This window comes from Saccopteryx leptura, chromosome 2 (genome assembly GCF_036850995.1).
Source record: "Saccopteryx leptura isolate mSacLep1 chromosome 2, mSacLep1_pri_phased_curated, whole genome shotgun sequence".
Classification (NCBI taxonomy): Eukaryota; Metazoa; Chordata; class Mammalia; order Chiroptera; family Emballonuridae; genus Saccopteryx; species Saccopteryx leptura.
In genome coordinates this window covers 334,883,662-334,905,004 of record NC_089504.1, presented here as the reverse complement: position 1 = coordinate 334,905,004, position 21,343 = coordinate 334,883,662, and the positions used below count along the sequence as shown (strand labels likewise).

General features: G+C 39.2%; 1 protein-coding gene and 1 non-coding gene across 3 annotated transcripts in view; both read right to left on the bottom strand.

Moving 5' to 3' along the window:
• SSH2 (slingshot protein phosphatase 2) overlaps nt 1-21,343 on the bottom strand; it is a 300,617-nt gene that overhangs the window by 52,766 nt on the left and 226,508 nt on the right. For both annotated transcript variants that reach the window (XM_066363589.1, XM_066363588.1), the window contains 2 exons: nt 13,755-13,819; nt 4,539-4,660 (listed from right to left, as the gene is read on the bottom strand). In XM_066363589.1, coding sequence (XP_066219686.1) covers nt 4,539-4,660; nt 13,755-13,819 — 187 coding nt within the window. The remainder of the gene's footprint in view (nt 1-4,538; nt 4,661-13,754; nt 13,820-21,343) is intronic.
• On the bottom strand, nt 7,037-7,112 carry TRNAI-GAU (transfer RNA isoleucine (anticodon GAU)). Its single transcript has one exon. It is a non-coding gene; the product is annotated as a tRNA-Ile (tRNA).

Sequence of the window (21,343 nt, the reverse complement as noted above, 5' to 3'; positions counted from 1 at the left end):
TTTTTATCATATTACTATTAATCCAATATATGTGGTTCAGAAATTGTTTCAAACAGATGGTTAGTTAGATCATTAAATAGTTAACAAAGAAAACACTGACTGAGCTCCCTGTATCACTGTCTTGTAAATAGTCACTGTCTAAAAAAATCCTGGTAGTTGCTACTGACTTGCAATTGGCAGGTCTCTGCCCCAAATCACAGCACCCAACTCAATTTCAAGAATTATTTCTAATGCCGAAAACCATTGCTGGTTGCAGAAGACCTCTGACTATGTGACTTGCTCAATTCTAATTCTGAGGTTTACATAGATTTATTGAACCCCAGAATACACTCAATAGTCTAAATTGGAAAGGTAATTAAAATATGCAAAAAGTAATTGGTAATAGCTTGTGTTTACATTAACTCAAATAGATATAACAGTGCTTGTGACTACAATGACCTAGCACTGCTGAAATGCAGAGTGGTCCAGGTGTCCCACCTAAAAAAAAAAAATATATATATATATATATATATATATATATATATGCAGAGTGAATAGGAATGTCAACCAACAAAAGGGTAGACCTAGTATAATGTATTAAAATATGATTTAGCCTGACCTGTGGTGACGCAGTGGATAAAAAGTCGACCTGGGTCCTGGCCGGTTGGCTCAGTGGTAGAGCGTCGGCCTGGCGTGTGAAAGTCTTGGGTTTGATTCCCGGCTAGGGCACACAGGAGAAGCGCCCATCTGCTTCTCCACCCTTCCCCCTCTCCTTCCACTCTGTCTCTCTCTTCCCCTCCCGCAGCGAGGCTCCATTGGAGCAAAGATGGCCCGGGCGCTGGGGATGGCTCCTTGGCCTCTGCCCCAGGCGCTAGAGTGGCTCTGGTCGTGGCAGAGCGACGCCCTGGAGGGGCAGAGCCTCACCCCCTGGTGGGCGTGCCGGGTGGATCCCGGTCGGGCGCATGTGGGGAGTCTGTCTGACTGTCTTTCCCCGTTTCCAGCTTTAGAAAAATACAAAAAAAAAAAAAAAAAAAAAAAGTCGACCTGGAACTCTGAGGCTGCCACTTCGAAACCCCAGGCTTTCCATGTTAAAGCACAAACAGGAAGCAAATACAAATGGATGCTTCCTCCTACCCCCCCATCTCTATAAAATGAATAAATAAAATCTTAAAAAATATATTATTTAAGTCATACAAGAAGGAAACTAGCTTTAAGTTAAGGAAATAGGTAGAGATAGGAAGCCAGACTCAGTTGTGTGCTCTATCACGCCACTTCTTAGGACAACTGAATCTACCCCAGACCTCTGCTTTTTCTCCATAAGTCTGTCATAAACCATTTCCCCTCTCTATCCAGTCTCCCAAAGTCTCCTATACCCTCTCTTCGCCAATCTATCTATCTAGAAAAGTAGAGTATTATAGTAGAAAGAGCCTTGGATGTGAGGGCAGAACAGCGAAGTATGGTTAGAGCATGGGCTCTGGAGTCAGATGGGTTCTGGAACCTGAGTTCTTGCACTAACTGTGTTATAATCTTAGGTAAATTATTTGATTGCTTTGTGCTTGAGTTTCCTCATCTGTAAAACTGAGATAACAAATAACTTCTATATTGGGCTGTTTTGAAGATTAAATTAGGTAACACACGAAAAATGAGTAATCACTACTAGTCATTGAGTAGTTACACTCTGCCAAAAGAGCTGCAGTTGCTCTCCTGCAGTATTTCCATTCCCTTTGGCCAACCTCTCTCAGCCTTAATTTCTTCATCTTAATATGCAGGTAACAAAATATACCCTCCCAAAGTTATCATGGAAATCTAAAATATTTAAAGTGAAACAATATATATTAATGTACTGAGATATAAAACAAATGTTGACCACGAAGCTGTCGTGGGTGACTTCGGGGTGGAGGGGACTTAAGAAAATGTATTAAAAACAACATGAGGAATACCAAGCTTTAACAGCTGGAGTCACTGCAGGGCTAATGAAGGCCATGCCCTAGTTGAACTGTGTCTAATGATTTCCACCGCACTTGCTGGCCTGTGTTACTCAACACTCCACCAGTGATTCCAGAGTTCAGAAGAGATTCAAATCAAGATGAAAACAGCTTATCCACATTGGAACCCTGGGCCTGTACTCCAGATGCAGTCATCACGCCAGAGTTTGGGAGGGAGGAAGACAGCTCCACCACTATATTTGTTGAGGAGATGAGTACAAGGAAAATCTGCTTCGAAAATCATTTCCCAAGGTGGAGTGCAATTATTTTTAGGCTTTTGTTTTTGTTTTTGGTAAGTGCTTAGCCAGGTTCCTAGCAACAACTACAATTTGGTTATAAATATGAAGGGTTGATGACCTAGTAACAAAATTAGAAATTAAGCAATTACAGAAGAAGATTTAGAAGGTGAGCTTGTGACCAGACCAGTTAAATTTTGGACAGATGACAATGATAATACAGAAACCAAACATCACACTTTCAGTTTGTATTCTTACAGTATGTTATTTTTATTTTATTTATTCATTTTTAGAGAGGAGAGAGAGAGAGAGAGAGAGAGGAGAGAGAGTCAGAGAGAGAGAAGGAGGGAGGAACTGAAAGCATCAACTCCCATATGTGCCTTGACCAGGCAAGCCCAGGGTTTTGAACCAGCGACCTCAGCATTTCCAGGTCAATGCTTTATCCACTGCGCCACCACAGGTCAGGCCAGTATGTTATTTTTACAATAGGAAATAGCTTTTTCACACAACAGGGAAGAAAGTCCTGAATTAGGTACACCTACATTTTTATCCAGTTTACCTTGAATCTCATGAATTTTTTCTCCATTATAGTCAACTTATTTTATTAGATACTCATTCAACAAATATATACTAAGGGTCTACATGTACCAAACATTTCAAAGTGCTGGGGGAGGGTGCAAAGAAAATAATATAACAACACATAAAGCTCTATTATTTTATAACCTGAAATATATCCAATGCAATTTGGAAATCAAGATTTTGCTATATATTTAAAAATTACAATGATACAATACTCAAAGAACTTATAAGCAGGCTAAAAGAATTGCTGTAATATATCTTGAGAACTACTTGGGAAGAGTATGTCATAAGCAATCTGTGTTCTACTTTGGTTTAGTACTGTACTGAAACATTAACTTTTTCGTTGTCAGATACAAAATAATACAAATTCTTTCAATAGCAATTGAGATAAAAATGATACTAGATTATCTGAGCACCATTATTCTCAAATAGGCAGCATTTCTCTTAACTGTTCAAGGAACTTATTCAAACAGAGGATATATGAGGATATATGAAAATTCACAATAGCCTGAGTACTTGAAATGGGCTAGTTATAACTGAGGACTGAAATTTCAATTTTATTTAATTTAAATAGTCACACATGGTTAGTGTCTACCATACTGGTCAGTACAGATCTAGAGATATAAAAACCCTAATCACAGGTCTTAAAATACTAATGAATGTAGGCAAGGTAGGTGTTCTCACAGGATGAGTGTTTACAGAAAGGTCTGTTGCTTAGCTAACATGAGAGGTTAAAACCATGCAAGAGGAACAGCTTCCTAAATGTGGCTTACTAGCTTGTGTAATTTCAGAGCATACAATTAAAGGCTGTAAGTTGTATACAAGGTAACAACTCTAGCCTTGTGATCACTGTGAACCCATAGATCATTTATAGGTTGACTGCTATGTACAAACTCAGGTAAACACTAGTTTGGGAAATTTTCTTGTGACAATGTGACACCCCCCCCCACCCCACAGGACAATTAGATCACTCTCAGTCTTCTCTTTCCTTTGTGGCTAAATTCTCCCAGGCCTGGGTCACACCCCTAGCTACTCCACAGTTCCATTCTAGTCCCGAGCCAGGAAGTCAATGCTTTGAGACATCTGGCAGGATTTCCTGAGGCTTATTATCTAGAGTGCAAAGATCTGCTTAGCAGCCACATTCCACTGTCTTCCTAAAGTTTCTCCAGAAAAGGGGGGGGGGGGCAACAAACCTCAGGGACACAATAAAAGCCAGGTTTTGTGTAATGTCTGGTATCTTTAATCATAGGATGTAAAGTGCCACTAAAGCCAATGGTGAATGATTATAAGTTTCTGTTTTGAGTTTAAGGACAAAAGGAAGCAAAACATTTGACAAAAGCAAGGTATAAGGCCATGGATAAATACAGGAGACTGGAGTTAAAGTGGGCTCTCTTTAAACCCAGCCATTGGTGCACTATCACAAAGGGTGTGTGCCCTAGAATCACCAAAGTGAATAGTTACTGCTTCAAGAAAATCCCTTCCACCAGAGATACAAACTTCAACTCTTTGCTTTATATCACCACCTAAAGATGAGAGGAAGGTAAGGAATGGTGTAAGTTAGAAACACACTATCAAAGACATTCATTAAACATTTTCATCTCTAAGACTGTGTGACTAAGAAGCTTTTGTGTTATCTAGTTTTAGACATTTAACTTTAAAAGTAGAACTGTGTAAGATGTTTTTGTGATAATTCAAAAGGCAACTGGAATAAGTTATTTAAAAAGGAGTCTTCTCATCCTCCCTTTTATGGATACCATACCTGTCATTAGAGGAGAAATCCATTCCTAGAACGATGCTTTCTTCAGTGTCTTGTCTACCATTAGTTGAAACAACTACCATGTAGCGTGTTCGATTCTGGTAAGTACTTTCTAGTCTCACAGCCTAGAGTTTAACAGACAACAGAGAAATTTAAAAATTTAGGTCAATTTTAGATCATTCAACCCTTTTACATCAGGATCTTAAAGCATACTCAGGGAGATAGCAGAGCCAGTAGTTAAGAAGCCTAAATTCAAATCCCAGGTCATGTATTAACTACAAAACCTTTAAAAATTATCAAATTAACTGGAGGAGGTACAATAATACTTATCCCATAGGACTATAAGAATCATATAAAGCACAGGGCTTGGCATACAGTAAATAAATGCTCAATAAATGTTTATAATTAGCACAATTTATAATAACAATAACCAGGTCATGTTCTAAAGATCGAAGAGGGGAATGTGAGGTTTTATGAATGGGATCATCGAACTCACAGATCAAAGTCCCATAAACAACTCTAACATAAGGCAAAATACTAATATCTAAGAGGAGTTGCTCTATTGAATTCTTACAGATTATACACTAAAAAATTTTCTTCTTTAGTTTCAACAACAAAGAAATATTTTTTTCTGAAGCTTACATTATTTTTTACCAGAAAATTTTTATATAGACAAGCTCTTTGATGATATTAAGGATTGTTAGTGTGATAATGGCATTGTGGTAATGCCTTTTTCTTACATATCTGAAGTGAAATGACATGGTGTCCAGGTTTCACTTTAAAATATTCGAGTGGCCCTGGCCAGTTGGCTCAGCGGTAGAGCGTCGGCCTGGTGTGCGGGGGACCCGGGTTCGATTCCCGGCCAGGGCACATAGGAGAAGCGCCCATTTGCTTCTCCACCTCCACCCCTCCTTCCTCTCTGTCTCTCTCTTCCCCTCCCGCAGCCAAGGCTCCATTGGAGCAAAGATGGCCCGGGCGCTGGGGATGGCTCCTTAGCCTCTGCCCCAGGCGCTAGAGTGGCTCTGGTCTCGGCAGAGCGACGCCCCGGAGGGGCAGAGCATCGCCCCCTGGTGGGCGTGCCGGGTGGATCCTGGTCGGGGCATGCGGGAGTCTGTCTGACTGTCTCTCCCCATTTCCAGCTTCAGAAAAATACAAAAAAATTAAATAAATAAAATATTCCAGTAATGGAAAGCAACTAAGATGTTCTTCAGTAGCTGAATGAATAATCTGTGGTACATCCAAATAACAGAATATTATTCAGCACTAAAAAGACATAAGCTATCAAGTCATGAAAAGACATGGAGGAATCTGAAATGCATACTAAGTGAAAGAAGCCAATCTGAAGAAGGTAGGTAATGTATGATTACAACTGTGACAATCTGGAAAAGGCAAAACTCTAGAGTCAGTAAAATAATCATAGTTTCCAGGGGTTAGAGGATTTTTAGGGCAATGAAACTATTCATTATTAAAACATATAGGATGTACAACACCAAGAGTAAACCCTAATGTACACTACAAACTCTGAGTTAATAAAGATGTGTCAACGTAGGTCTATCAATTATAACAAATGTACAACTCTGGAGGGGGATGAAGATAATGGGGGAGGTTATGCATGAGTGGGGAGGTGTATGGGTAATCTCCGTACAGGAAGTTCTCACTTAACATTATTGATTAGGTTCTGCGATTTTAAGCGAAACGACATAACAAAAACAATTTTACCATAGGCTAACTGATAAAAACAAGAGTTACATTCTTATCACATCTCATCATAATAAAACAAAGTTGAATAAAATTATGTTATTTGAGGATCTGCTGTACCTTCTGCTTAATTCTTCTGTGAACCTAAAACTGCTTTAAAAATAGTCTATTTTAAAATTTTTCCTTAGTTGATAGATCTTCTGTTAAGTGTTCTAATCATTATTATCACCACCACCACCACCATCAGACAGGACAGGTTGGAATGACCTTTTGGAGGTGAGGGATATATGTTCATGGCATAGATGGGTATTTACTTATCTCCAAACTTATCAAGTTGTACATATTAACATTCTGTATGTCAATTATATCTCAATAAAGCAGTTTAAAATTTTTTCCAATAAAGAAAAAAAAGGGGGTATAGATTAAAGAAATCTGGCAAAATGATGATGGCATATTAAAGCTGGGTAATGGGTTCATGAGGATATATATATATATATATATATATATAATTTTTTTTTTGTATTTTTCTGAAGTTGGAAACGGGGAGGCAGTCAGACAGACTCCCGCATGAGCCTGACTGGGATCCACCCGGCATGCCCACCAGGGGGCGATGCTCTGCCCATCTAGGGCGTTGCTCTGTTCCAACCAGAGCCATTCTAGCGCCTAAGGCAGAGGCCATGGAGCCATCCTCAGCGCCCGGGCCAACTTTGCTTCAATGGAGCCCCAGATGCTGGAGGGGAAGAGAGAGACAGAGAGGAAGGAGAGGGGGAGGGGTGGAGAAGCAGATGGGCACTTCTCCTGTGTGCCCTGGCTGGGAATCGAACCCAGGACTCCTGCACATCAGGCCGATGCTCTACCACTGAGCAAGCCGGCCAGGGCCTGGATATATATTTTATACTTTATATGTTTGGGAATTTTCTTAATGAGAAACTCAAAAAGATACTTTATAAACCTTAAAAATAAAGTAAGATGGCTTCCACTCAATATTCATTCAAATATTTACTATACTCTATCGTGTATACAATCAGAGCAGAAGTGCTAAAGATTCAAGGGTGGAAGAGAAAGAGATATGGTCCCTGACCTCATTGGGTGTACAGTTTAGCCCATTCTTCTTTTTATCTATTAACAAAAAGCCAGAAAAATGTATACCAGGGGCAATCTCTTCTGTATAAAACACCCCCCTCCTCATTCCTTGTCTCAGAAGAGAAACAGTGTTCTAAACCAAGTAAGTGGCTCAAGATATTTGTCAGAAAATTGACAAAAAGTTCTATTTGGAATTCTTTCAGGGCTGCTCTTCTTGGGACCTCCTTCCCCTAACTCCATCACAATTTCAAAAGTGGCCAAGCAGAGAGAAAAAGAGACGTAGCTACATAGCTCAAATGGCTCATGCCTTAAGGCAGAGGTGAGATTTCCATGGCTCTCTTTTTGTCTCTATTCTGATATTCCTACGAAAAGCCAGGGAAACACGAACAGCAGAAGTGGCTACATCAAAGCTTGTTTCTATTAAGAGGTGATTCAAGAAGAAGGTAATGCTCACCATTCTGATTCCAAGTATACAAGATAGAGAGCTGTGCTGCTGGCTTTATGTTCCATTAAGTAATAGAGCATTTCAATCCAAATTCACTTGTGAGAAGCTAAGAGGAAATAATATTTCAGTTGACAAAGGTCTAGTCCTAGTGGGCTGGGACCAAGTACTGCACACATAGAGCAATGGATAGGAGCATATGTACATGAGGAGGACTGAAAGGCAGCACTGACCCTCTGTTCTAGAAGTGCTCCGCAAAATATTAAACTAACCAGAAACCTAGTGCAGGTAAACTAGATAGAGTTTCTTATAAATAAGATCTCAGATACTATTACATATCTAAACTTGGGCTTGCCTTGGCAAGCTTTGAGCCAACTGTTCAGTTTCCTGAATATGTTAGAGTCTCTTTTATCCTCTGTCAAGGCTCTGAGAGTCTCTGGCAAGGCTCAAATATAAATGGCATGGGAACTACTGAACTGTACTCCTGATAATTTATCCACAGCTTCTACACCAACTAGCGGCAACTGATTGGCTAAGCTGAAACTGATAAAAGGAAAGAAAATAACCTCCATAAGTATAAACTATCACGCAAGTTATCAGGCCAAGTTAGCAGGTGGCCAGCAAGAGTTTCTTTGTAATATTCAGAGCAAACACTACTTGTCTCCTTTTAAAAAGTGTGGTGTATGCATTTAATCAATTTACTGGTCTGTCTATAATACCAAAAGCATTTCAAATGTTTGGCCCTCCCCTGATTAATCTAATCTCAACAGAATATCCCAAACCTAATGGGAAAGGCCCCAGACATCTCATGCTGATTTAGGCTTGAGTAACTAACTGCACATCTTATATTCAGTGAATTTTAAGCTTATTAGATGAAGAAAAGCACTGAGGTCTTGGGATTTGACTTGAATCTCTAGATGGTACCTATAATAATTACTAAATTCTTACTAACAGGATGTGGAGCTTTATTTAATCAGGCAGTCAGGAGCCACAACATTAATTCAACTCCTACATCCTAATTAGAAAAATGAGATGACACTTTTTTTTATAGAAAAAATTCTGCAATATCAGGGGACTGACCTCAGGCTCCAAAATTCTTTTAAGCTTCAGGATTCTAGGTTAAAGAATTAAACAAAATTTTATGAGCCATAGCATAAAGAAATTCTGAATACCCACCCTGGTTTGAAGTTCACTCCACATTCCCCTTTTGGGGAGAAGAGTAACGAAATCTAATAATCTAATTTAATTCATCAAACCAATTAGAGAAATAGAATTTAAAGGGGTAGTTTGTACATAATACCCTAATATTAGAATTGATAGCAATTCCAATGTTTCTAGTCCCCAGAACTTACATGGTATAAATGACTGGAATAAGACAATGACTCCAATGCATTCAATTAACTGAAATTCTCATCGAAAAGGATACTAATTGCAGTTTATTCTAATTGTCCACACAAAACAATATTTTAGATTTTAAAACGTGGCTGCAATAGTAACTGAGAAAAATGTCCCAAGAAAGACCATTTACTGTCTAAATTTGAAATCTGAGTACAAGTTTCCGGTGAACTGGATCCAGCAATCCTAGGACTAAGTAGGTTTAAAGAGTTATCCCTTGCCTGCTTTATTTCTGAGGTAAGAACCCAACCCGTTTTCAAAATTTATCTACCAAAGAGTGATGTTAAACTTCCCTCAGTAACTAATTTGATTATAAGCAGTTCACAAATACCCTCTGATCCAATAACTTCACTCCTCAGCACAATTTCACATCAGGAAATACCGTATTTTTCGCTCCATAAGAAGCACTTTTCCCCCCCAAAAGTGGAGGGGAAAATGCCTGTGCATCTTATGGAGTGAATGTTCTTTTTTTTTTAGCTGCTTTGGGTTCCCGGAGAACTATATAGAAGAGTATTTGAACATTAAAGTCTCTTCTCATTTGTTAATAACACTACTAATGGTTGTTAATACTGCTGTTGAGTTTACATTGTTGAAATATTATTGTGGTATATTTTATTAAATATTTTAACACACCATTTGGTTCAGAATATTTTTTTTCTTATTTTCCTCCTTAAAACCCTAGGTGTGTCTTATGGAATGAAAAATACGGTACTCCTCCCTAAGCTCACACTGTACCTTTGCCTTTAATTTTTTTTTCCACTAGAGTCTAACATCATGTCCCTGCATGCAATGTTTATCCACAGGGAAGCCATATTATAAAGTTACAATGTCTAGACAGGCAGCTCACCCAATCCATCAGAGAAAGGTTTCAAAAGTATGTAAATATTAAATTCTAGCCAAAAGAACAAAGCAAAGTCAATATCTAAAAATTAAAGGAGACTTCATGTGACACTTAACTAAACACTGTCTTCAAAAGAAATAAAGCTTGAGGGAGACTCTGGATTTAATTTTTTAAATCTATCTTCATGAAATTCTTGAATAAAAAAACCTGACATATTCTGTGTAGCCATTTAAAAAGTTTTATTCAAAAAAAACCTCATTTTCTTAAACTCTCCTGCAAAGTACTCAAAAACACCTCCTTGGACCTTATTAGCACCTCAGCTCTAGTTAAGAACCTTAGTTGATGCTACTTCAAATGTCAGGAAAGTTCTTAATTTCCTCGTCTATTTTTTTTTATTAAATCAATTGGTCTTTGATAATGTGCACCAGTACTATAAAACCACTGTCTTCACTGTACCAGCTACAGTTTCCCTAAGTACTAGAGTTAATGTCTGAGACCATTTGAGTGCAGGGTTCTCTGGAGAAAAAATTGATTTAGTCCTATTTTTAATGCTGAAGCAAATTGTGGGATTTGGTATCTCTTGTTAGTGAGTTATTAAAAAATTAAAGGCAGGACTTTCAGTTGACTATCAAACTATCAACCTTATGCATGAGCCCCAGAATGAGAGTTTTAGCATTCCAAATTTAACTCAAAACAAAAGGCTTTGCTTTGAGTTTATAAACGCTCCTTTCAGTTGGAAAAGTGCTAATTTGTCCAAAGCACACAATGTATTTACTCATTTTCTTGAAGATGACTCACACAGTAATCTGAAACATAATGACTATGTGTTTGTAACAATTCAAACAACTGTAAAATGGCTTGTTCTTTGAACTCTGAATTAATTCAGAGGGGTCAGTTACATTTTCTGAATTTACGCTTTATAAATGTAGAGCAGCTAAAGCTGTGTACTTTAGTAGGCAAGAAAAAATTTAATTGCCAATTCTACTTTCCTAATTGCTTCCGTAATGCTCTCCCATGTCACTTGTGGTTAAACTTAACATTTGGAGGTGTAATCCAAACTCCACAGGTTACCAGTGAGAAAAAGATCAAGTGAGTGAGCGATAGACATCAGCTTTAGCTCTACTAAACCACACAATTTTTGGAAACTATCAACAAATATCTATTGTACATATGTTATGTATAACAAGTAACCATTAGGGGCTTTAGGGGAGTTGTTCTCAAGTGTGACTCCTGGACCAGTAGTATCAGCATTATTTTGGAAACTTGTTAAAAATGCAAATTATCACTGTCTCCCCCTTCCAAAGTCAAACTTCAGATGGAGTCCAGCAAATGGCAGTAACAAAGCTCTACAGGTGGTTCTGATATACTTTAAAGTTGTAATATCACTATTTGGGAATATTAATGCTCTAGGAACTATACCCTACTTTGTTCACTTATAAAGAAGTGTTTTAGAAGTATGTCAAGAAATATAGACAAGATTTATATAAATAATATGTTAGGATTAGAATATAAAAGTAATTATTACAGGATTTCTTATTTTAATTCCTTTAAATTTCCAAGTGAGCTTCTCAACAAAAATTAGTGGTTATGTCAAGGTGATAAAAGGCAGCATTTGAGAGACAAGAAATGATAGAATTTAAACAAAGAATAATTAAGTGAATGAAGAATCAGTAATTACCAGAGTTCAGAGGCCTGATCAACTTTCTAGTCATTATTGTATTCTACTCATTATTTCTCTCTCTAGAGAGAAAGCAGAGATCTAGTACTTGAACTTAACATGTCTATGAAAACCCAATTAACAAGTTACCTGTCTAACACAGAAGGGTTCATCACCACACACCTGGATTATTGCAATAACTACCCAGCAGGCCTCCCCAGTTTAAGATGGCCTCCTCCTTCCCTCTATTCTGTATTAGCTTCTGAGCCATTTTTCTTTCTTTTTTTAAAAAATTTTTTATTTATTCATTTTAGAGAGGAGAGGGAGAGACAGAGAGAGAGGGGGGGGGGGCTGGAAGCATCAACTCCCATATGTGCCTTGACCAGGCAAGCCCAGGGTTTCGAACCAGCGGCCTCAGCATTTCCAGGTTGACGCTTTATCCACTGCTCCACCACAGGTCAGGCCTGAGCCATTTTTCTTAAACACTGTGGCTACCTCAGTAATTTCTTGGCTCAGAAACCTGTAATGCTTTCCTAATGCTTACTGAAGAGGTAGAGGTACTATCTCCAAGTATTAATCTAGAGGTTCAGATAGGGAAAATAAATGAGTCAAGTAGGCCATGTGAATACAGAAGAACTGTTCACTTTCCACAAAGAAACACACCCATCTCATTTTTGTTTTTCTACTTTTTTTTTTTTAGGTGAGAGGAGGGAGATAATGAGGCAGACTGTCATATGCACCCTGACTGGGATCCACTCAGAAACCCAATCTTGGGTGGATGCTCAAGTACTGCGCTATTTTTAGCACCTGAGACTGATGGGCTCCAACAGAGCTATCCTCAGCACCCGGAGCCATACTTGAATCAATCCAGCCACTGGCTATAGGAGGGGAAGAGGGAGAGAAAGGGGTATGGGAGAGGGGGCAGAAGGAGATAGTCACTTCTCCTGTGTGCCCTGACTGGAAATAGAATCCAGGACGTCTATACACTGGGCCGACGCTCTATCCAGGTCAACACTTTATCCACTGCGCCACCACAGGCCAGGCAATGATGCTCTATTCACTGAGCCACTGGCCAGGGCCATTTTCCTACTTTTATTAAATGTTTTACTATAAGGAAACTAACATTGAAGGAATGAGTACAAATGGTGACACTTAGCTTTAGTGTCCAGGAGACAATATGTTATGTGGGGATCATGGTAAATTAAGAACCCAGGCCACACCAATGTTCTCCCCTCCACCAAGTCTAGCCAAGTCTGGCACATAAGAACAAGGTCCCAGGGATGCTAGTATTTTTTATTTTTGAAGAAAAGCCCAAGTCTGGATTTTTATGTGAAATCACCCAACTTTAAAATTCTGGCTGAGATTAAAAAACAAAAACAAAAACACTGTGTGGTCCAAACAAAACACATCTCTGGCCTATGGACTGCCAGTTTGAAATCTCTAGTTTGGAGCACGAAGTCCCTATCTGCCTGCCTTGTTTTCTGGTATCTTACCTTCCCTATAGTAATGATAAGCCCCATATTTCAACAGCACTTTATATTCAGTCCATTTGATTCTCTACACTGTGAGAGGCAGAAAAGAGATGAGAAAGCAGGCACAGACAGGCAAAGTAACTTGTCCAACATCAGATGAGTAGTAAAAACTGAAGCTCAGGCCTTCCAACTTTGAGACAAACACAAAGCCTTGACCCTTCCCTATGTCTGCTTTTGCTTCAGAAATGCCCTCATGTAGAATGACAGTCTCCTCTCTTTCTGCCAATCTAAATCAAGGCCCAGATCAAGCTCTACTGTCAATGTAAAACCTTCCTCAATGAGGTTAAGCCTCCAAGTTTCCTCTTTTCTGAAATTCAATTGCTGTAATGGTCAATAACTTACAAACTGGTGCCCACCAACAGTCTTGAACCATCAAATTATTTCACATCACTTCATATTAGCTCATATTCTCAATCATAGTCTAAGGCGCTCTCTTATCATAGGGACATCTCCTTCTTCTTTCCTATTCCCCAGAGTTCCTAGTACTGTGTTGGGACATAAATGAAAGCATAAAGTTTGTTGTATTATTAGCCTTTTGAGGAAGAGAGTTATAAGGATACCACTAACTTACCAGCCTGATGTTGTCTTCTGGGCGGAGTAATATAAACATTGCTTGGAGATGCTGTTGGAGATCACCTGGTGAAATTTATAAAACAAAACAAAAATAATTATTCTTCATTGTAATGTCAACAGAGAGAATTCTTACTGACCTGTATAAAAGTAAGTTTTGGTTTACCGAAGGACTCTAATCAGACACAGAAATGGTCTCAGTGTGATTATTGACTTCTTTTTAAATGGAAAGACAAAATAGATAGATTCTATACATTCACTTTTAGTCTACATTGCGGTAACATTTGCTTTGTGCTTGTCCTATGGAAGGGACTCTTGAAGCCAATCTCAGTGCTGTATGAGGAGGATGCCGAGGAGAGCGGCAGGGAGATCTGTGCACAGAGGCAGCACGGCTGTGCTTTCAGGCCAGAGCTGGCACTGGTGAACGAGTCCTGCCATTCTTATTTCTGCACCTGTAATCTTCGGCTGCACTAAATCTAAGAAGTTTTTAGATTCCCCCTAGAACAATGTCAACAGTTTAAAATGATTTTCAAATTAGTGGCAAATATTAAAATGAAAGTATTAAATAGAGCAGATCCTAAGGATATATATATTCTACAGAATATATTAGGTGTTTTAAAATGGCCAACCATTATTTAAATCCTCACTTGTCCTTGACAGACAGACAAACAGACAGACAATAAGGGAGAGGGATGAGAAGCATCAATTCATGGTTGCAGCACTTTAGTTGTTCACTGACTGCTTCTCATACATGCCCTGACCAGGGGCCCCAGCCAAGCAAGTGACCCCTTGCTCAAACCAGCGACCATAGGATCATGTCAACAATCCCACGCTCAGCTATATGAGCCTGAGCTGAAGCCAGAGACCTTGAGATTTCAAGCCTGGGTCCTCAGCATCCCAGGTCGACCCTCTATCCACTGCACCACCACCGGTCAGGCCTCATTTGTTTTCGTATATTCTACAAAACAAAGATATCATTTCTTTGTATTAAACTATTATTGATTTCCTCATATTCTCTATTCTGCACTAGGAAACCTGAGGCTTTAGCTAGTATAAGATAATTCAATATAGTGCTATCATAAACAAAGGCAATCAGAGAGAAAAAAAACTTTCATTCCTGCCCATCCAGGTCTGGCCCTTCTGTAAGTCTAAAGTGACTGCCACAGCCACCTAATCACCAATGCCAGTGTAACCTAGTCTCACACATTGGTCTTGGAATCTACACGCGTAATTTTCTTCCAGGTAACTTCATAGCTGTTAGTTATGAGATAAAATACAAAACGTGCAAGAGTGGAAAAAAACAGGAAGAAAAAAGTAGGTTTGCAAACAGGTGTGTTTGTCTAAAAGGCCAGCAAGTCTGAAAGCTTTTCCTTCTTTTTTTTCCCCTTTTCTTCTCTTAAAAAAATAATTCCCCCCCCCCCCAATTTTACTGCTAGCTTCTGACCATTTCCATTATTGCAGGATCTTTCAACTTACAAAATTAGGAGAGTTATTGCATTTGGCCATATCTATTCTACTGTATTTCAAACCCAGACACACAATGTAAGTCTCATGCAAGAACCAGTGTGAGCTCATAGCTATAAAACCAAGAGAAATGAAAACATAGTTGAGCACAAAAACTTGTACACAAATGTTCATATTTATACTACCCAAAAAATAAGAACTCAAATTTCTATCAATTGATGAATAAATAAATAAATAAATAAAATGTGGTATGTATTTTCACACACTGGAATATTATTTGGTCATAAAAAGGAATGTAGTACTGATATATACTATAACATGTATGGCCCTGTAAAACATGTTAAGGGAAAAAAGCCTGTCTCAAAAGATTGTTTATATGGTTCCATTCATATACAAAATCCAGAATAGGCAAATCTATAGAGACAGAAAGTAGATTACTGGTTGTTTAGGGCTGGGAGAAGGAGTAGGGGACATAAGGAATGGTGGCATTAATGGATACTGTGTTTCTTTTGGGGGTGATAAAAATGTTCTAAAATTAGATTGTGATGATGGCTACATATTTTACTGTGAATATACTAAATTCTGCAACTATACTAAGTAGATGACTGAATGAATAATTTAGAAAATGGGTAAACTGGGTGAATTATATCTCAAAAAAGCTGTTAAAAAAACCAGTGTGAGGAGAAAAAGTATTTGGTATAAATAGTAAAGAGTGACAAGAATTGTAAATTACAACTGAGTTAGCAGCTGAGGGTTATAAAAACTAAGTTTCCTTTTCTTCTATCATTACAAATAATCAGGATGGAGAACTTCTGGAGAACTATTTCTGGGAAAATGGTAGCTCTAAGTCCCCATTCCAAGCACTACTGGCCCAAAGATCCAGCTGCATTCTGTGAAGGTCAGACAGGAGTCAGCGAGCGTTCCCCTCTGGTAAGGCTTCTCATTAGACTTAGTATGTGGAAGCTCAGGTTTGTTAGTTGTGAAAAGTAATGCCACGGTTGGCTCAGTGGTAGATTGTTGGCCCGGTGTGTGCAAGTCCCAGGTTCGATTCTAGGCCAGGGCACACAGGAGAGGCACCCATCTGCTTCTCCACCCTTCTCTCTTTACTTTTTCTCTCTCTCTTCCCCTCCCACAGCCAAGGCTCCATTCGAGCAAAGTTGGCCTGGGTGCTGAGGATGACTCCATGGCTTCCGCCTCAGGCGCTAGAATGGCTCCGGCCACAATGGATCAATGCCCCAGGTGGGCAGAGCTTTGCCCCCTAGTGGGGTTGCTGGGTGGACCCCAGTCAGGCACATGTGAGAGTCTGTCTCCCTGCACCCCTGCTTCTCACTTCAGAAAAAAAAAGTAATGCCATGACCAAAGTGAATACTTTCTACTGGGAAACTTCTCCACAGAGACTGAGAGGCAATATATACTATAAGATCCCTCCCTTAGATTTTCTATATATTTCAATGGTAGTAGCTGTTTCAGATTTCAATTTTCTTTTAAAGACTTTTTGCTATTTCCCTTTAAAATGTTAGCAGACATGCACTCATAATAGCACTTCTGATTTCAAAAAAAGTTTTGATGGCCATGGTTGGTTGGCTCAGTGGTAGGAGCATCTACCCAGCATGTGTAAGTCCCAGGTTCAATTCCTGGTCGGGGAACACAGAAGAAGCAACCATCTGCTTCTCCACCCCTCCCACCTTCTCTCTCTCTCTCTTCGCCCCTCTTCTCTTGCAGCTATGGCTCCCAATTGTTTGAGCAATTTGGCCCTGGGTGCTGAGGATGGATTCATGGCCTCCGCCTCAGGTGCTGAAATGGCTCTGGTTGCAATGGAGCAACACCCCAGAAGGGCAGAGCATTGCTCCCTACTGGGCTTGCTGGGTGGATCCCTGTAGGAGCACATGTGGGAGTCTCTGTTTCCCTGTCACTTAAAAAAAAAGTGTTGATATTTTAAATGAAGCCCAGATAAGAAATTCTAACTAGTCCAAGAAACATGCCTAAGAAAATAAAATTAGCCTGACCAGTGGTGGCACAGTGGATAGAGCACTGATCTGAGACACTGAGGCCCCAGGTTCAAAACCTGAGGTCGCCAGCTGGAATGTGAGCCCATCCGGCTTGAGAACAGGTTCACTAGCTTGAGCGTGGGGTGGCAGGCTTGCATGCGACATAATCCCACTGTCATTAGCTTGAGCCCAAATATCAATGGCCTGAAGCCCAAGGTCGCTGGCTAGAAGCCCAAGTTTGAGAAAGGGGTCACTGGCATGGAAACAACCAAAAAGCCTGTCAATAGATGACTGGATAAAGAAGATGTGGCACATATACACTATGGAATACTACTCAGCCATAAGAAATGATGACATCAAAACATTTACAGCAAAATGGTGGGATCTTGATAACATGATACGAAGCGAAATAAGTAAATCAGAAAAAACCAGGAACTGCATTATCCCATACGTAGGTGGGACATAAAAGTGAAACTAAGAGACATTGATAAGAGTGTGGTGGTTACAGGGGGGAGGGGGGAATGGGAGAGGGAAAGGGGGAGGGGCACAAAGAAAACTAGATAGAAGGTGACAGAGGACAATCTGACTTTGGGTGATGGGTATGCAACATAATTGAACGACAAGATAACCTGGACTTGTTATCTTTGAATATATGTATCCTGATTTATTGATGTCACCCCATTAAAAAAATAAAATTATTATAAAAAAAAAAGAAAGAAAGGGGTCACTGGCTTGTTTGGAGCCCTCAGGTCAAGGCAGATATGAGAAGCAATCATTCATATCCTGGAAGAGCCCCCCCCAAAAAAGAGAAGCAATCAATGAAAAACTAAAGTGACACAACTTCAAGTTGATGCTTCTCATCTCTCTCCCTCTCCCTTCCTGTCTCTCTCTTAAAAAAAAAAAAAAAAAAAAAAAATATATATATATATATATAAAATAAGCCCTTGATCTACTCTCAATTTTGCCATCTTCCAAGTCACTGTGAGCTCAGCCAAGGCAGCTCCAGCTTGTGTGAAGGTCTAGTTTTATACTCTGCATTTACACTCACACTGCCTCATCTGCTCTGTTCTGCATTACAAAATCAAGCCCATTTAGTTTGTGTTAAATCTGCTTTTCTTTTTAGTATGTGGAAAACTAAGTGAACAAGGTCAAGTAGAAACCTGGGTGACAGTCAAATGTGGAAGTCTGATCAAAGAGAAAGGTCAGTCAGGGTTAGGAGCTTTGAAAGCTACGGACCACTTACTACTACATGCCCCAGAGCAATCTGCCTAACATTTTAGTCAGCCAAGCTGGATTTAAACCAACAATTTGTCTTCTTTTTATTGTAAGTGATAAATATCCACACCAAACAGAAATACAAAGCTTAGCTGGGTCTACTTCCTCTGTGCATTCAAGTTAGGGGGAAGTGTCCCTCCCTTCTAGTAGTAGGCACTGAAGAGGAAGGTTTTAGAAAGTGTAATCCAAAGCTAATTTTTCAAAAGAGCTTTTTTTCCTGTTACTCTTTTAAAAACTTTCCAAGCTGGAGAATTGTGGTAGGAGGATAATACTGTCCAATGAGATGAATTATAATTCTGAGCTGCCACATTTGTAACTAAATGAAGGTCCAAGTAAGTAGGACAGCCACTAAAATAGCTGAGATTATCTGGACTGGAGTTAAACACAACTATTGGCTAAATGGGATCCAGTATTTCTGGCTTTCACTTCTGACCTACACACTCAAGGTTTGCAGTCTTCTTTGTTCTCTTCCTAGTAATTTCTATTTATTTTTCTCCTAGAGGTATCCTATCAAAGTGGCACATTTATAACAATAAGCAACCACTTTTTGCATAGCACGGATCAGGATTTCTTTTATTACTGTCCTCAGGTTGACTTATTTTCTCCCCCAAATGACAGAAACCACGCTTGCTGTTAGAAGACAGGCACAGACTGATTGTCATCCTAAACCTAGATCCCTGGTTGGCAAACCACGGCTCGTGAGCCACATGCGGCTCTTTGGCCCATTGAGTGTGGCTCTTCCACAAAATATCACGTGAGGGCGCAAAGGCCAGCTTAGGAGTACCCTAATTAAGTTAATAACAACATACCTACCTATATAGTTTAAGTTTAAAAAATTTGGCTCTCAAAAGAAATTTCAATTGTATTGATATTTGGCTCTGTTTGACTGAGTTTGCCAACCACTGAACTAGAGATATCCAGTACCTAGAGACCCCTTTCCCTAGACATACTTTCTCTGATGTCTTTTACCTCTATCAGCACATTTGCACCTGACTTGAGAGAAATCCAACATACAGAAATATAAATGTGTACACCACTATTAGTGTGTGTGATATTGTAATTTATAAGAAATACACATTTGGTCTTCATCCTGTTCCTGGCACAGAGCTCCCAAAACCCTTGGAATTTCTGAGGTTGAGAGCAATGACATAACTTAAACAAACAAAAAACTTGGGGTCATTTTATTTATTTATTTATTTATTTTTGAAACTGATTTGAGAGGAGGAAGGGAGGGAAGGGAGAAAGAGGAGGGGAGAGAAAGGGGGAGAGAGAAAGAGAGAGAGCAATATGTTGCTCCACCTTTCTATGCCTATGCAATCACTGGCTGAGTCTTGTATGTGCCCCAATTGGGGATCAAACCCACAACCTTGGTGTATCCACACAACAATCTAACCAACTGAGCAACCTGGCCATGGCATGACCTAACTTTTGGAAAGCACCTAAGGATGGAGGGGATAGGGAAGTGGGGAGGGGTTTGACAGGCTAAAGGCTGACTAGATGATGAATAGCCAATAATTATATCAACCATGCCTATGTTATAAAGCCTCCATAAAAACTCAAAGGACTGGATTTAGAGAGCTTCCAGGTTGGTGAACACTGGAGTTTCGGGGTGACTGGCACATCTGGAGAGAGCTTAGAAGCCTTGTACTCCTTCCCACATACCCCTCCTCATATACACCTCTTCCATCTGGCTATTCTTGAGTCATACACTGTTTTATAAGTTTCTCTGAGTTATGCAAGCTGCTCTAGCAAATTAATTGAACCCAAGAAGGGGGTCATTGGAAACTCCAATACATGGACAATCTGGACTTATGACTGACATATGAAGTGGGGAGTGGGAGTCTTGGGCAACTGAGCCTTTAACCTGTGGGATCTGACGCTATCTCCAGGTAGACAGCATCAGAATTCACTTGAGTTTGCAGACATCAGCTGGTGTCTGAGAATTGTTTGGATGTGTGTGAGGGGAAACCCTCATATTGGTATAGGATGCAGAATATTAGCAAGTTACTAAAAATCAGAGTCTTATATTCATTTCTAGGTGAACTTTATTTGACTTCTTGTTTCTATAAAAGTTCTCTGAGTTAAATTTCCAGTCTTTTTAGTACAAACATAATTAAGAAGTACACTTTAGCAATTAAGAAGTGGTATTCAATAATGTGATATAACTCTTCTTATCATGTTTCTTGCTTGAGTTGTTTAGCAAGCTATTCAGAGATACTATAAAACCATTTACTTATGTTTTTTTCAAGGTGAATGGTACAACACATCCTGCTTTCAATATTTTCTCCTAATGAATGCAAGACAAAAACAAAACAATACCTTTGAAACTAAATCTTTAAATCTTCTTTCAAACAATCCAATGACATTTACATGAGTGTTCAAAACAAGATGAGGGCAGATAGTGTAAGTGCCAGCACCATGTCACACAGCAACTTCCTCATATACTTTGAAAGTTTATAAATAATTTTCCATTTCACCAAAAGTTACAAAAGTTTCCAGTTTCCCTTAGCAGGCCAAAGCTTACTCTTCATTTGTCAATATGCATAAAAGCTGCTTATAGCATAGCATGGTGTTAGCTATTTTTTAAGCCATAAATGGTTTGAGTCATCTATTTTGTTCTGAAATGCTATCTGTAGTTAACTGCATTGCTTCTAAATGATCATAGTAAATTCAGCATGAAAGAGAATATTACAGAAAAGACAGCAGCAACAGCATTAGCATTATCTAATTTTTATATGTATATGTTATTAATGTAATAGCAGTAAAAAAGGTTTAATGCATATCAATGAGTACCATCTCTAAAAATTACTAGGGTACCTAATTTAGTGTACTAAATATTTTTCTTAAGGAGTGTTTGCCTGCT